At 47.4% G+C, this 13,879-nt stretch overlaps 1 protein-coding gene across 2 annotated transcripts in view; it reads left to right on the top strand.

Annotated features, from left to right (window-relative positions):
* The window catches only part of LOC147880293 (uncharacterized), a 44,822-nt gene extending 31,985 nt beyond the window's left edge, over window positions 1-12,837 (top strand). For both annotated transcript variants that reach the window (XM_087371030.1, XM_087371029.1), the window contains exons 5-8: window positions 5,501-5,594; window positions 5,773-5,877; window positions 5,993-6,053; window positions 12,223-12,837. In XM_087371030.1, the coding sequence (XP_087227156.1) occupies window positions 5,501-5,594; window positions 5,773-5,877; window positions 5,993-6,053; window positions 12,223-12,672 (710 nt within the window). In that variant the 3' untranslated portion in view covers window positions 12,673-12,837. The remainder of the gene's footprint in view (window positions 1-5,500; window positions 5,595-5,772; window positions 5,878-5,992; window positions 6,054-12,222) is intronic.
* The last annotated feature ends 1,042 nt before the right edge of the window (window positions 12,838-13,879 follow it).

The raw sequence follows: 13,879 nt of genomic DNA, 5'->3' as shown, positions 1-13,879 counted from the left end.
TGGCTAATCATAAGAGTGCGGTAGTTCCTAGCTTCGCTAGGATCGGTGCCAAGATCTCGTGCCCATGAGCAAAGTGCTCAGTCCGTAGTCCCTCATGGTTATGTGCCCTCTGATTATTGAGACGACGGAGTGCTGCACGCACATTCTGTACAATGAATAGATGACAAGTAGTGGGCCTGGGCATAGAGGATATATCAAGTGGTGCCTGCAACAATGGGGCGTCATAGAGAGAGCATGCGTATGTGTGCCAAGTGTTTGGGTCTGTGATGGGAATAGGTGACCTGCCCTACGATAAAAGTCCCCACCCAATGGTAGGATCTCCCCCTCGGAATGATCTGATCACCTCATCTATCTTGCGTGTGAGGAAAACCCGCCTCTTATGGCGCGTTAGCCGTCGTGAGATCCGTTGTGCCTCAGCTGATGTTAGGTGATCCAAGGCTCGCTCATGTGTGAGGTGAGCCCTCATCTTTCTGCACTCGTCGTCAAACCAAGGGTTTTGAGGCATCTTTTCGACTAGGGCATGTGTAGATCGGGTGGCAGCATCTTGTACCACTGAGACGAGAGTGTCGGAGGCATGGGCGAGATCTATATTTGTATCATCTCCAAGCAAGGCTGGAAGCTCTTGAGCTAGGTGGCTCACATGCATTGGGACAAGGACATGGTCAAAGTGGATTTGGACACGAGTGGCAGTGGGAGGAGCCCTCATTGTGACGGGCCTGGTAGTAGAGATATAGAAGGCTAGGTATGAATGATGAGCACCGAGTGGGGGAGGGGGAACCCCAAAGTCATATATTCGAGAAGCAAAGGGTAAGGGAACCAGTAGGTAGTCCATTGTACTTGTCCCCTTCACCATGTGGGAAACAAGTAAGCCCACCAGATGATGGCCATCTCTTAGACTGTTATATGTGATCAGATCATGGATTGCACCCAAATCCAGTAGATGTCGGCCATATGTTGTCACATGTGGCGCATCTTCTAAGTGCCTGACTATCGCGAGCTCTGTTGCATCTAACTTAGGTACAATGAGGGGAGCGGTTTCAAAGTCAAGCAGTCCCACCTGTTTGTCTCTTGTGCGTGCATTGAAGTCACCACCAAGGAGGGTGTCTCCCGACAGTCTCCCTGTCGGGAGAACTTCATGATGCCATCATGTATCGTCTCGTATGGGCTATGTCTCTTTGTGGTGACCCCGCGTGCGTATGATGATGTATTTGGTGGGAAGTACCACACTGCTACAAAGATCGGTTGTGCCTCTGGCAGTTGGACTCGTATCCACATATGGTGTGTGCGCTCCTCTCTCCATATCACTGATAGAAGTGGTCACAAGTGGGATTTGAAAAGGACAGCCGCACCACCAGAGCCTCGTACCCCACTCTCTCTCCTCACTGCTATGGTGACCTCGCATGCGTATGATGATGTAGTACCACACTGCTATAAAGGTCAGTTGTGCCTCTGGCAGCTGGACTTGTATCCACATATAGTGTGCGTGTTCCTCTCTCCGTATAACCGATATAAGTGGTCACAAGTGGGATTTGAAAAGGACAGCCACACCACCAGAGCCTCGTGAGACTCGTACCCCACTGTCTCTCCTCATCTCCATTATGTGAGCTGATTTCATTCAAGAATTGCAGCCTCCCCTTTAGTGAGCTTTTGTGAAAACTTTGCCTACTTTGCATAGTGCCTGCAAGAATACTAAGTCTTTCCTGAGTTTTTCTTCTCAGATTTGAGCTCTTCTATTGCCTTACATGTCCCTTCCGGAACTCCTTGTGCAATTCAGTTCCCATGCTTGCATTTGCTCTTTAAGGCTAGTCCTCTCTAATTCCCATGCTACTCTTTCTTTCTCCCACTCCTTCGTGTGCTTCTCTTTCTGCCATTCTTCTTGCATCCGTGCACCCTGCTTTTGCCACATTGGTGGTTTCCAAACCATCAACCTTCTCAACTAGCACAAGACAAATTTTATGAAAGTGAGAAATGACTTCCGTGATACCTTCGGGTGCCCCTCCTGCTGTGTAGGCATTTATGGCAGCCTCGAGTGCTTGTTTACCCCAAGTGTCTTCCACACACCCTTGTGTACGCATTGTAATTCTGCAAGTCTCTGGAGGCCTCTGGAGAGAGAGAGACAAAGAAAGATGTATTTACGTCCTCTGGAGGCCTCAAGGGCCTATGAGAAAGAAAGAAAGAAAGATGTATTAACGTCCGCGGGAGGCTATGGGACAAAGTACAAAGTAAACCAAAAAGGGAAAACTCATACAAGCTTCAAATTTCAATGGGCTGCACGCCGGTACTATGCTGATCTAAAGAGCTCAATAGCTTGAACAAAAATCAAATACAAATCAAATACAAACTAAAGCAGACTAAGAGCTTCTCGAAAACTGAAGCTTGGCACCATGGTGGCTCGTCTGTGAGCGGTGAAAATATATCGGATCTACGTCTGTGGGGTTGTCTCATGTTGTTTTGGGGGGGGGGGGGGGCATGGTCTCTCGATCTCTGAACCCGCTGGGCTATGTTCAGAGTGACCCCTCGTCTTGGAGGGTCTCCCTTGAGGAAAGTTGTGATAGGCCGGACCTCAATAGAGTGTGCTCTAGTCGTGCCACTCGTGCTCTAGTCGTGCCTTGAGTGGTCTCTGCGTCTCTCTCTCTCTCTCTCTCTCTCTCTCTCTCTCTCTGTGCGACATCGTGTTAGCTCTCTTTGCTGATCTAGACTGCCCGCATATCAGCTAGCTCCTCCTCCACCCGAAGAAACCCATACAAGCCGCTGTGGGCCGAAGCAAAGGGCTTGCTAAGGCTCTTTGCAAAGTACTACGCGCTAGGCTAAAACAAAAGCAACAAAATTCTACTACTCAAACTCAAGAACGGAATACATAGCCTGGTGCCAGGGTGGCTCTCCTATGAGTTGCGGATATATCTCGTATCTGTGTATGTTGGGCCATGTCTCGGCGGTGGGAGGCGTGGTCTTCATGATCTCTGTATTTGACGGGCCATGTTGATAGTGATCCCTCTAGTCGGACGATCTCCTCTGAATATAGCTGCGATGGGGTGGACCTCCATTGTGCATGCCTTGGTCTGTCTCTGCATCTCTGGCTGCGTCTCTCCATGTTGTTGCCTGGTCCCGATAGCCCACTCAGCCCTCATGTCATCTATCTCCTCCTCCTCGAGAGTCGGCTCCACTGTCTAGGGGTGGACGCAAAATTGTAAAAGTTTGTAACCTGTCGTTGGGCACGGTCTAGCTCGTTTGCAAGGGCCATTGTCTCCTCCTGTTCTCTAATGCGGCACATCGAGGTCTCTCTATGTCGTCGCATCTCAATCAAATAGAGACCGATGTAGACCTGGTCCTAGAAATGGATTAGCCGGAAGAGAGGTAAGCAATGGTATCGTCCTCAAATCTCAGTATATACATGGCAAGTACAAAGGAAATGCTCCTCTGTCTCAATCCTCAGCTGATGGGACAAGACCTTCATTGATCTCTTTGGTCAATCTACGGTAGTCATCTCCAACCTTGCCTGGAGGACTCTGTAATGTCATCATATATTCTCATACGGGCTGTGCCCCTTTGTGGTGACATCACGGGCATACGATGATGTGTCTGGAGGAAAGTAGCATACTGCAATGCAAATAGCCCTTGCATCTTGTGGCTGCAACCAAATCCACATGTGTTGTGCATGTTCTTCTCTACGCGTCACAGATATGAGCGGGCGGAAATGTGATTTGAAGAGGACAGTTACACCCCCAGAGCCTCGGACCCTAGTGTCTCTCCTTAGTGTCTTCCTATAGGCTGATTACCATGTGTAGCCTTTTACTACAGCCAGCGCTTTCTTCGGACTATCAGTGTGTCTCCGCGTAGAATGATTCTCTAAGAGTGTTCGAAAAGCCTTTCCGGATCTGACCAAAGAGTGCCATTATAGCTCCATATAGCAATCTTTACTCTACTCTGTGGCACAATCATGTCAGTCCGACACCGTCATGTTGGAATGGTCACCTCCCCATCTGTAAGCCCCCATATGAGGAGAGCGTGGGGGAGGGAGACCTAGGGTAGAAGATGCCTAGAGAAGAGAGAGGGAGGGGGCTGCCACATGGGTAGCACCTCACAGCCAATAGAGGAGGATCCTTGAAGGAACAGTACGGGACAGCAGCGTCTCTAAGTACGGGTGATGACGCGTGGCTGTACGAGACTGTGCAGATCCTTGGAGGCGCGATGACATCAGCAGGGTGTGCAGACCTGTACGGCTGCAGTACAGCTGCATGGCGAGGGTCTGTTGGCAGGTATGAAGCCTGCAAGAGGGTCTCCAGCAGCAACAAAAGGGCAGCCTAGCAGCAGCCCAAAAGGGCCTGGCTAGGGTCTGAAGAAAAGCCCCAACCAGGTCGGTTTTACAGACTGGGGGGGAGGGGCAGACTGGTGGGCCCAAACAGACCAGCCAGTCGGCCCATTTAGGGCTGGCTGGTCGGTTGGTTCAAGGGGGCCTTGAGCCCTATAAAAGGAGAGGCCCTGGGCCTCATTTCATATCCAACTATCCAGCAAGAGCAGGAGCAGACAGGAGCAGCCAGAAGCCACTCCCTTGGGCCTCACACTGGGGGTGAAGGAGAGTGGAAGGTGTGCTGCAGTCTGAGTTCCCTAGAGGCTGGACCTTGGCTGTCTTCTAGGGCAGCGAGGTGTTGTGATCAACATCTTCTGGAGCAGCACTTCAGCTAACAGATAGGAGCAGCACTAGACCTACCTTGGGCCTATATCCAGGAGGTGAAGGAGGTACAGAGAAGCTGCAGACTAAGCTGAGAAGGACTGCCCACCTAGGCTGGTTTCCAGACAGCAAGGTGGAGAGGATCACTCTAGACAGAGAGTCTACATTTGCTCGAGGTAGAGCACGCGGGCTCAGAGTTCTAGAAGTGCTTGACATCTAGTAGGAGAATTTGGTATTGTATCCTGTCCTACTTTGTGGACGGACGGAAATATAAAGAGTTGCTTCTATATTTGTTTTTGAGCATTCTCTATTTACTGGCTTGCACATCTATGCACTTAAGTTAAGAAGTTTGTGATTCCACACCCCACACGCACACTGTGTGAGCTTTTTGGCATTACTATCAGTCTTCCGCTGTGCGTACCCTCTGTTGGGTCATTCTAACACGTCATGTGTCTCCTGCATTCCGAGAGAGAGAGAGAGAGAGAGAGAGAGAGAGAGAGAGATGTGTATTTGGTGGTGGTGGTTGGGGGGGGCTCCCTATTGTGACCCTTTTATCTATTGTCATGAGCATCTTTGTCTTTTGAACTTGAAGCATTTCTCAGTCTGTCCAATTGTCACCAATTCTGAATACTGTAGCATTGACTGGTGATTCCACTTCCAAGAGTCTTAACTTCAAATCTGTGATCACTTGTTACTGTTGGAAGATATGCATTTTGGATCTGAGGAGCCCGTATCTATGCAGTATGTTCTCCGGAATGGAGTAGGTGAGAGAGAGAGAGAGAGAGAGAGAGAGAGAGAGAGAGATTCTGACTGTTTGCTTTGTGTATGTAGCCAAGGCATTGGAGCTTTTTTTGCAAGACTTGTGTGACAGAACTTATGAAATTACTCTAAAGAGGGGAGCAAAGACTATGAATTCACACCATTTGTGAGTCTGAGACTCTGTTATATTTCTGTGTTTAGATCTTTTGCATCCTTTGTGAGTGCAAATATCTCATATGGGTCTATTTGTCATTTTGTGGTTGTGCCATAGTAGATCCTCTCTGGATCTTTGTAATTGGAGAACCTAGATACGAAGAACCTGAACAAGTTTCATAATGTTGCAGAAAGGAATGTGTTCGCAGCCATAGTGTTTTTGATTTCTTACGAGAGATTGTCTCTCGAGTTCCTGATCTTGATTCTGAAATCGGAGGAGACACGGGACGCCGGAGGTAGGAGATACTTCTTAATTTGTGAACTTGAATGTATTCATTACTACGAGCTTTGTGTTTTTCAAGAAGTCTGTTTTAGTCTCTTCATTCAATGTTTCGTCCTGCATCTGCACAGGAAAGTTGCAGAGGGTGACAATGATGACAGTTGTGAAGAGGATGTGAAACGACCAAAAGCGGTATGTTTAAAGCGGATCTGTTCTACACAGGTCTGGATCTTTTTGTGTGCATGGTTGTGTGCTTGTTTTGCACGCGACATATTTTAAAATATGAGGCAAAAATGTGCCTTTCAGGTTGAGAAATGTGTAATTACAAAGAGTTTGATTTGATGCAGCTGTAAAAATGTGATGCTCTTCAAACAGTGTGACGTGATGTATCTATAGAGGCCGCAACCGGCATTGAAGTGACTTTTTGCACGGTGATCTGTATTCTTCGATTTGGCACATATGCTAAGCCCAAGTTTTGAAGCTTGACATTGTAAAAAGTTGCCCTTGCCCTGACCTGGGCCCACTTCACTCACAGTGGTTTCTGGGGTACGAGAATATCATCACAAAATCCCAAGAGGAAAGCCGACGAAGGCCCCAAAGGAAAAGCCGATGAGATATTCCTTCTACTCTTTCACCTTTCTAAGCTGCAAAAGAAGTATGCTCTGAGCTGAAGTGTGCTGCTCATCGTCCTGTTTTGCTAGTGCCATGACATTCTATGCTTGAGTGAGAAACAATACAAGCAGAACATGTGGGTATTGTTGGCAACCAGCAACAATGTGCATATCATACTTGTCTTGTCTCAGATAATATATTAGACATATAAGATTTGTTGCCCAAGCATTTACCTGTGTGGACAGTACATAGAAAAAAAACAGATCTATGCTTTATACTAAATGATAGATCTACAACAAATGTGGGCATTGTTTCTTGGAGAAAGACTTCTATTAAGTATGAAAAAAGCCCCAAGAGTAAAGTGCTCAAGACAAGAGTACACAATGTGTAGCGTGAGAAAAACCTGAGAGGGTCAATCCCTACTCATCAAAAAAGCCTGAGGGCTGAGGCTGAATGTGCAGCACCTCAAACCTCTAGCGACCTCTGAGAAGAACTTAGTTACATAAAATGTGAAGTAAAACGAAAAGTTCAAACCTTAGCAATGCGTATTATAAAATAACAGACGCTTTGGCAGTAAAAACTGTATCAATATATCAAAAATGGTGGCTGTACAAAAAACGGAAAGTAAGTTAGTTTAAATTAAGCAAGAGACTCCGCGGGTCTTTAGAAACCCAGTATAGCTGCTTATGCTTGGGCACTGATGACGACATAAGTGTTGCTTTGCTTGCTAAGTATGTCTTCCTTTTGTTTTTCTTAAAAGTTTTTGTTTACCTCTTTTTTCTTCTCTTTCATTTTCTCTTTTATTTTCTTTGTAGATTTTTGATCTTTAGAACAACAAAATTTCTAAATTTGTATGATTGGACTTATTCTAGTCTTACAAAGGTATATATATATATATAAATTAAGCATGAACCATTTGAGAGTTTGACAGTAAAAACATATCAATATATCAAATATGGTAGCTGTACGAAAGTTGGAAACTCAGTTTAGATTAAACGTGAGGGAAAACGAAAGTTGAAACATTAACAATACGTATTATGATAATGAACCAAGACTTTGAACGAGATTGTTGAATGCCATGCAGAGGAAGATTATGAACGATAGCTACAAAATTATAACCCTTGTCTACGCAGTCCAGAGTCAGTGATGCGAGATGGGAAGGCAGACAACATTGGAGCCTCCCCCATGTGGAAAGCACGTGAAACCACCAGAGGCGGGCCATCTGTCAAGACCATTATAAAAAATGAGATCATGCATCCTGTCGAGTTCTAATAGGGCTTGCCCATAAGGTGTGAACGGACCTCGTCTGTCAGCTGAAACCCGTAGCATACTTGCCTCCTCAAGGTCAATGTCTGGCAGTAGAGTGGAATCATCCTTGAATTTGAGGAGTGGTGCTTGACGAGCACCTGTCCTCGCGTTGAAGTCCCCAACTAGGAGGACTTCTCCGCGGCTAGAGAAGTCAACAATGCAGCAAATGGAGATGTCTCATCCAATATCTCTGGCAAAGTGGGAGGTCTCAAGGGGGAAGTAGCAAACTGCAACGAACAGATCCCGGCTGTCCATGTGCCGAATGCGGATCCAAAGAAACCTGAATGTGCATCTCTCTGCTCTACTGAGATGGTTCCTAAAAGTGTGGATCTGTAAAGGACTGCGACTCCTCCTGACCCTCGAACTCCCCCTGTATCCCTTGTCTCATCTCTGTAGGCAGACTCCCATGTATACCCGCTGACTACTGGTAGTGGACGCGGTGGACGTTGATGTGTCTTTGTATAAAAGACTATGTTGTGACCTGTATAGGATTCTGAGAAGTTCCCTGGTTCTGACCATAAGGTACCATTACAGTTCCAGATGGTGCAGGATAGGGTCTCGAATATCCGAGTCTCATAGACTCCGCTTCCCTATGTGGGAGGGGAGGTGGGTGACCGACGGGCGCCTGTAAGAAGTCGTCCATCTCGTACTACTGCCCACTTTCCCTCCTTGCGAGCCTGATCCCGTTGCTGCAACATGAAGCGTCTCTCCTCAACCTGTAGTGGAGTGAGGTCCTCATCCATGGAGATCGCTAGCTGGTCTCGTAGGACTGACCTACGACGTAAAGCCGAAAGTCGTGCCTGAGCGTCATGGAACCGTACGATTAAGGGCTGCTCTCGGTTGGGGTCTCTCCCCACCCGCCATGCTCTCTCAATCCTGTGCTCAGTCACCCTTAGAGTAGTGGCCACGAAGGCCGTCGCATCTGCCAATGGTGTAGCCTCAGTGCGTGGGATCCCACGTACTCTGTTGAGAGCCTTAGTGGCTCTCTGCTGCTACTCCAGGAGGATAGCCGAAACGGTTATCCTTGGAGGTTCCCGTTGGGCTACGTTGACCCATCTGGACGTCTCCTCGATGGCAGATTGCATGCTCGCAACCTGTGCCTGCACAACTGGAGTGCTCCTTAAGAGTGTGCGTATAGCAGTGATCTGTGAGATCTCTTGTTTGAGTCCTTGAATAAGATCAGCTTGGTCTCAGATAGCATGATCTTGCTCCTGTATGAGACGCGCTTGCTCCTGGGTGAAGCGTGTCTGCTCCTGTGCGAAGCGTGACAGCTCCATCTCGCGCTCTCGGATAACTATGTACCTCCATCAGCAAGTTCTCTCAAGCCTCCGATGGGTCAGCTCGTCCGTGCCCTAGCAGAAATTGAAAAGACTGTGGCATGAAAGTGTGAGGATGAGATTGGAGGCTGGGTGATGACTAGGTGAGATGGGTGCGATATGGAGATGATAGTGGCTGGATGAGGCGATCCCAACAGGGGTGGGAACGTGGGCTGACTGAGAGGCAGAGGGGAGATAAAGATCGAGGTGTAGTGCGGAACAGTGTATGACCCCTCCGAAGTAGGTGTCATAATCGGTGAGAAAACTGTAGCGGGAGAGGAAGGGAGAGATGGAAGAGATGATGTCAGTGACAACCCCTCTATCCCAAGGGAGGGTGGAGCAATTGATGTCATGGGTATGGGTATGTCACTGCCAGTAGTTGTAGCTGAGGATGTAGAGGCTGTGGCTGGAACTGGAGTTGAAACTGAAACTGAGGCTGCCGCTGAAGCTGAAACTGAGGCTGGCTTTGAAGCTGAAGATGAGGATGTAGAAGGGGCTGAGACTGAAGCTAAGAGTGAAGCTGAAACTGAAGCTGAAGTTGAAGCTGAAGCTCAGGTGGACCCCGCCTTTGCTTTGCTGTCAACTCCGAGTCCACTTCGGTTGTAGCGTGTGTTCACATCCTCGAGTTTCAGTTGTGTTTGTTTCTTGTTTTTGTTGTCTTTCTTGGCGACTTTATCCGTATCTTTGCCACCTTTCCCCATTTCTTTTGACTGATCCCGTGTTCGGTGCAGGTCTAGTGCAGGAACGGGAGCATGAGCCCCCCCCCTGGCGGGAGGTACACCCAGTCCAGGGGGCTGAAAACGAAGAGGAAGTAAGAGGCTAGGGGAGAGGGGGAATTCGAGGCAAGAGGCTGGGGGAGAGGCTACGAGAGGGGGGGGGGGGGGGGGGAAGACAATGAGGAGGCGACAGCGGAGAAGCAGGGGCAGCGACAACGGGGAGCAAGAGAGCCCGACGGAGGGGGCTGAAGGTGGGGTTGCTTCTAGACAGTTCCACAGTCCCTTTGCTGAGGATGAGGACTATGTCATCTGCGCACAGCAATATCTGCACTACAAGACAGCCAGAAGCGAACCCTCTCCACCTAGTCGATCGACAAAAGAAGTAATCTCCTCGATATAGAGCCCGAAAAGAGTCGGTGAGAGGGGGCAGCCTTGTTTTACTCTGATAGTGCTCTCAACCTAGACTGATAGGCCTATGGGGCACGTACCTTCCCTCTAACGGACTCATATAGACTCATGGCCCCCCAAATCATGATCTCTGGGAGGTGCAACTCCTATAACCTCTTGATCAGGTGAGAACGTGTGACAATATCAAATGCCTTACGAAAGTCTATGAAGCAAGTGTAGACTTTCCGATGCCTCGACTTCGCCGCCTCAATAATAGCCCTCAAGGTGAAAATGTGATCTAGGGTGGAGTGCTGTCTTCGAAAACGTGCCTGGCCAAGAGCCCGCTGCCCGTGACCCTTTGTGTGTTTGCTGATCTCCCTCTCTAGTACCAACCCATGTATCTTAGCCAAAGTGTGGCCAATCATGAGAGTGCGGTAGTTCCTAGTGTCCATGGGATCACCTACCTTGTGTATCGGTACTATGGTGGTAGTGCTCTAGGTAGGCGGGAAGCCATGGCATACGGCATGGTTGAACATCTGTGGTAGGATCAGGGTCAATGTCTCCTGTCCATGTGCAAAGTGCTCAGTGCGTAGTCCCTCATGATTTGGTGATCTTCGGTTATGAAGCCGGAGAAGGGCAGCCCGTACATTCTGCATAGTAAACAAATGAGATGTAGTAGGTTTGGGCATAGAGGACATACCAGGTGGTGCCTGACTTGGGACATCATATAGAGAGCATGCATATGTATGCCAGACTGCTGGATCTGTGATGGGGATGGGCGACTTCCCCTCCGACAAGAGCCCCCATCCCGTGGTAGGATTTCCTCCGCAAAAGGATCTGATCACCTCATCCATCCTGTGTATGAGGAAAGCTAGCTCCTTACACCGTGTTAGTTGGTGTGAGATCCACTATGCCTCTGGTGAAGTGTCCAAGTATTGGCGCACGTGTAAGGTGGGCTCTCATCTCTTTGCATTCATCTTCGAACCAAGGGTTTGGGGGCATCTTCCCATCTGGGACACACGAAGATCGTGTCGTGGGGAAGGATCTGGTAGCAATGTCCTGTATCCGTGAGACAAGGGTATCTGATGCATGTGTGAGGTCCATCCCCTCTCCAAGTAATAGTGGAAGCTCAGAAGCCAGGTGGCTCGTGTACACCGGGTCGAGCACCGTCAAAATGGATCTGAACGTGAGTGGGTGGCGGGGAGGCCCTCCTCATGGCTGGCATGGTGGCGACCGATATACAAAAGGCAAGGTATGAGTGGTCGGCCCTGAGTGGGGGAGGCACAGTAAAATCATGTATCCGTGGGGTAAAGGCTAGTTGGCCGAGCAGGTAGTCCACAGTACTTCTCCCCCCGCCATATGGGAAACAAGTGAGCTCACCAGATAAAGTCCATCTCCGGAGGCCGCTATATATATATAGATACAGATATAGATATATATATATATATATATATATATATATATATATATGTATATATATATAGAGTGAGAGAGAGGGAGAGAGAGAGAGAGAGAGAGAGAGAGAGAGTATTAACGTCTACAATATATCAAAATGGTCTGTGGATGGTCCATGAGATCAAGGAACGACAACACACATGCCAATAAATGGAAGAGTGTATCCCCTCTCTGTCAAAATCTCCCATGAAGTGCCGGTTCTCCTCAAAATTTCAAACGCCCTTCTGTTTGTAATGGTTCAGAACCAAGGGAGGAGGTGAGGAGCCCCTGGTAGGGCGTGTGCAATCGTGCGAAGAAGACAGTCAAAGTCTTAGGTTTGTAGGGTTTCCTCTTTTCTGATTCAGTTTGGCTTGCATGTTTGGCATTTAAATATTTTTCTTTAGTCTTGAATAATATGGAAGTCTTGTTTAATTTCGTAGTAGATAGGTACTCTAGATAACATTGTCCTAGTTATTTCCAGCTGCTACGATTTGAAAGTGTAAAACTGTATGTTTAGTGATCTCTAGTTGCAATGTTTATCCCTGGGATTTTTGTGCATGATCCTGAAGAACAGGTCTTCTGTAACAGGATTCACAGACAATTCCTAGCAGCAGGGGCCGGGGCCGAGGCCGCGGTCGAGGAAGGAAGGGCAACAGCGAAAAAACAAGGGTAGTTGAGTATGAAAAGCCTGAAGACCATGACACTGTATCATCACCTCAGCTTAGTGACGAGTGTGAAACTAGTCCTAAGTCACCAGCTGCTGACACAAAAATGCATGAAGGTGAGACCAGTGGAGCAAGCAAAGAAACAGCTGAAATGAAGTCATGTCCAAAAGATTTTGACCTTAACATGGAACTGGATGAGAATGGTGAAGTAGCGGTTGCGCGAAAAGAAGCAGAAGAAGAAAAACTCTCTCATTCTCAATGGATGGGGACTGGCATTGAAGGCTACAGCACGGAAGTTCTCCCATCACAATTACATGATGACAAAAATGTACTCCAACCAGAGGAAGATTATGACTGTGAAGATGAGAATTGACGTACAGGTGAAAAATTTGGCTTTTCTCATCTCCTTCCCTTCTGGTCAATGTATAACCTGTGCACTTCTCTTGGAATTCCTCAACCATTTACCTGTACACACGTCATTGCCGAGCTTCCAGGTGCACATTCCTGTTTTTATCCCCTTGCCTAGAAAAAAAAAGTGGGCTGGGGGGACCGAGAGAGAGAGAGAGAGAGAGAGAGAGAGAGAGAGAGTGGGCTGGGGGGCCTGGAGAGAGGGAGAGAGGGGGGGGGCTGTATGACCGAAAAACAAGATCCTTTTTCGTGAGAGGGGTCACAAATATCAAGGATGGCTGTACGAGCCAAACGCCCCTTTTTGTGATTGTACTTCATATGTTTGCACATGTTGATATTTGTGTGTGCGTGCATGTGTGCGCGCGTGCGTGTGAGAGAGAGAGAGAGGCTTATAATACAAAATTCCAAGGGGCCTGTTTTACCATTTCTCATGCGTGTATTTATATGTAGGCATTCTATGCGTTTTTATAGGCAAGAAGCCTTATTCATAATTTCTCATGCCTACATGTATCCTTTGTCATTATGTGTTTTCACATCTACAAGAGATCAATAAATAATAGTGGTGCATGACTATTGCTTTACCGTTTAACTTTCTATGGTTATTGTTTGTTCTTGTGTCTACATTGAGTACTAATATTGTGATGAGGCCAAGTGTCTCAGCCTCAGAGACAATGGGTAAGTTTGTACGTGTGCGACTTAAGTTTGAGATCCTCTCTATTAGCTTGACAGACCTTGCCCAACCATAGACATGGGACCTTTGGAGTTTCTAGATTAGTTGTTATCTTTGGGTATACATGATGTTGTACAAAGCATCCTCTATCTCATCGTATTCTTTATCCTTACCTCAATTTCCATATGGTTAATAATGTTTAGGAAGCATTCCATTGGCATGTACATGCTTGGATGGAGCATACAAGAGTAAGGTCACTCATACAATATCTTGAGGCTTGCACAAACTTATTCTTGATTTTGAAATTATGAATGTATGAGTATAAATCATTTGAGTTCTATGTTGCCCAATTTGCATCTCACACCTTGCAAATATTTAAAAAAAGACGCTTTTAGGGTAAGTTGCAACAACATAGAAAGCATCTGGGTTATGTCTTAACACACTCAACCAAATTGCAAAACATATTGCAATCAATAGCTTTACACAGGGAGAAGGGTTTTGT

Source organism: Dipteris shenzhenensis, chromosome 32 (assembly GCF_047967505.1).
Source record: "Dipteris shenzhenensis isolate YYH24624 ecotype China chromosome 32, Dip_SZ_1.0, whole genome shotgun sequence".
NCBI classification, from domain to species: domain Eukaryota; kingdom Viridiplantae; phylum Streptophyta; class Polypodiopsida; order Gleicheniales; family Dipteridaceae; genus Dipteris; species Dipteris shenzhenensis.
The sequence above is the reverse complement of the archived record's forward strand: the minus strand, read 5'-3'. Positions and strand labels throughout refer to the sequence as shown.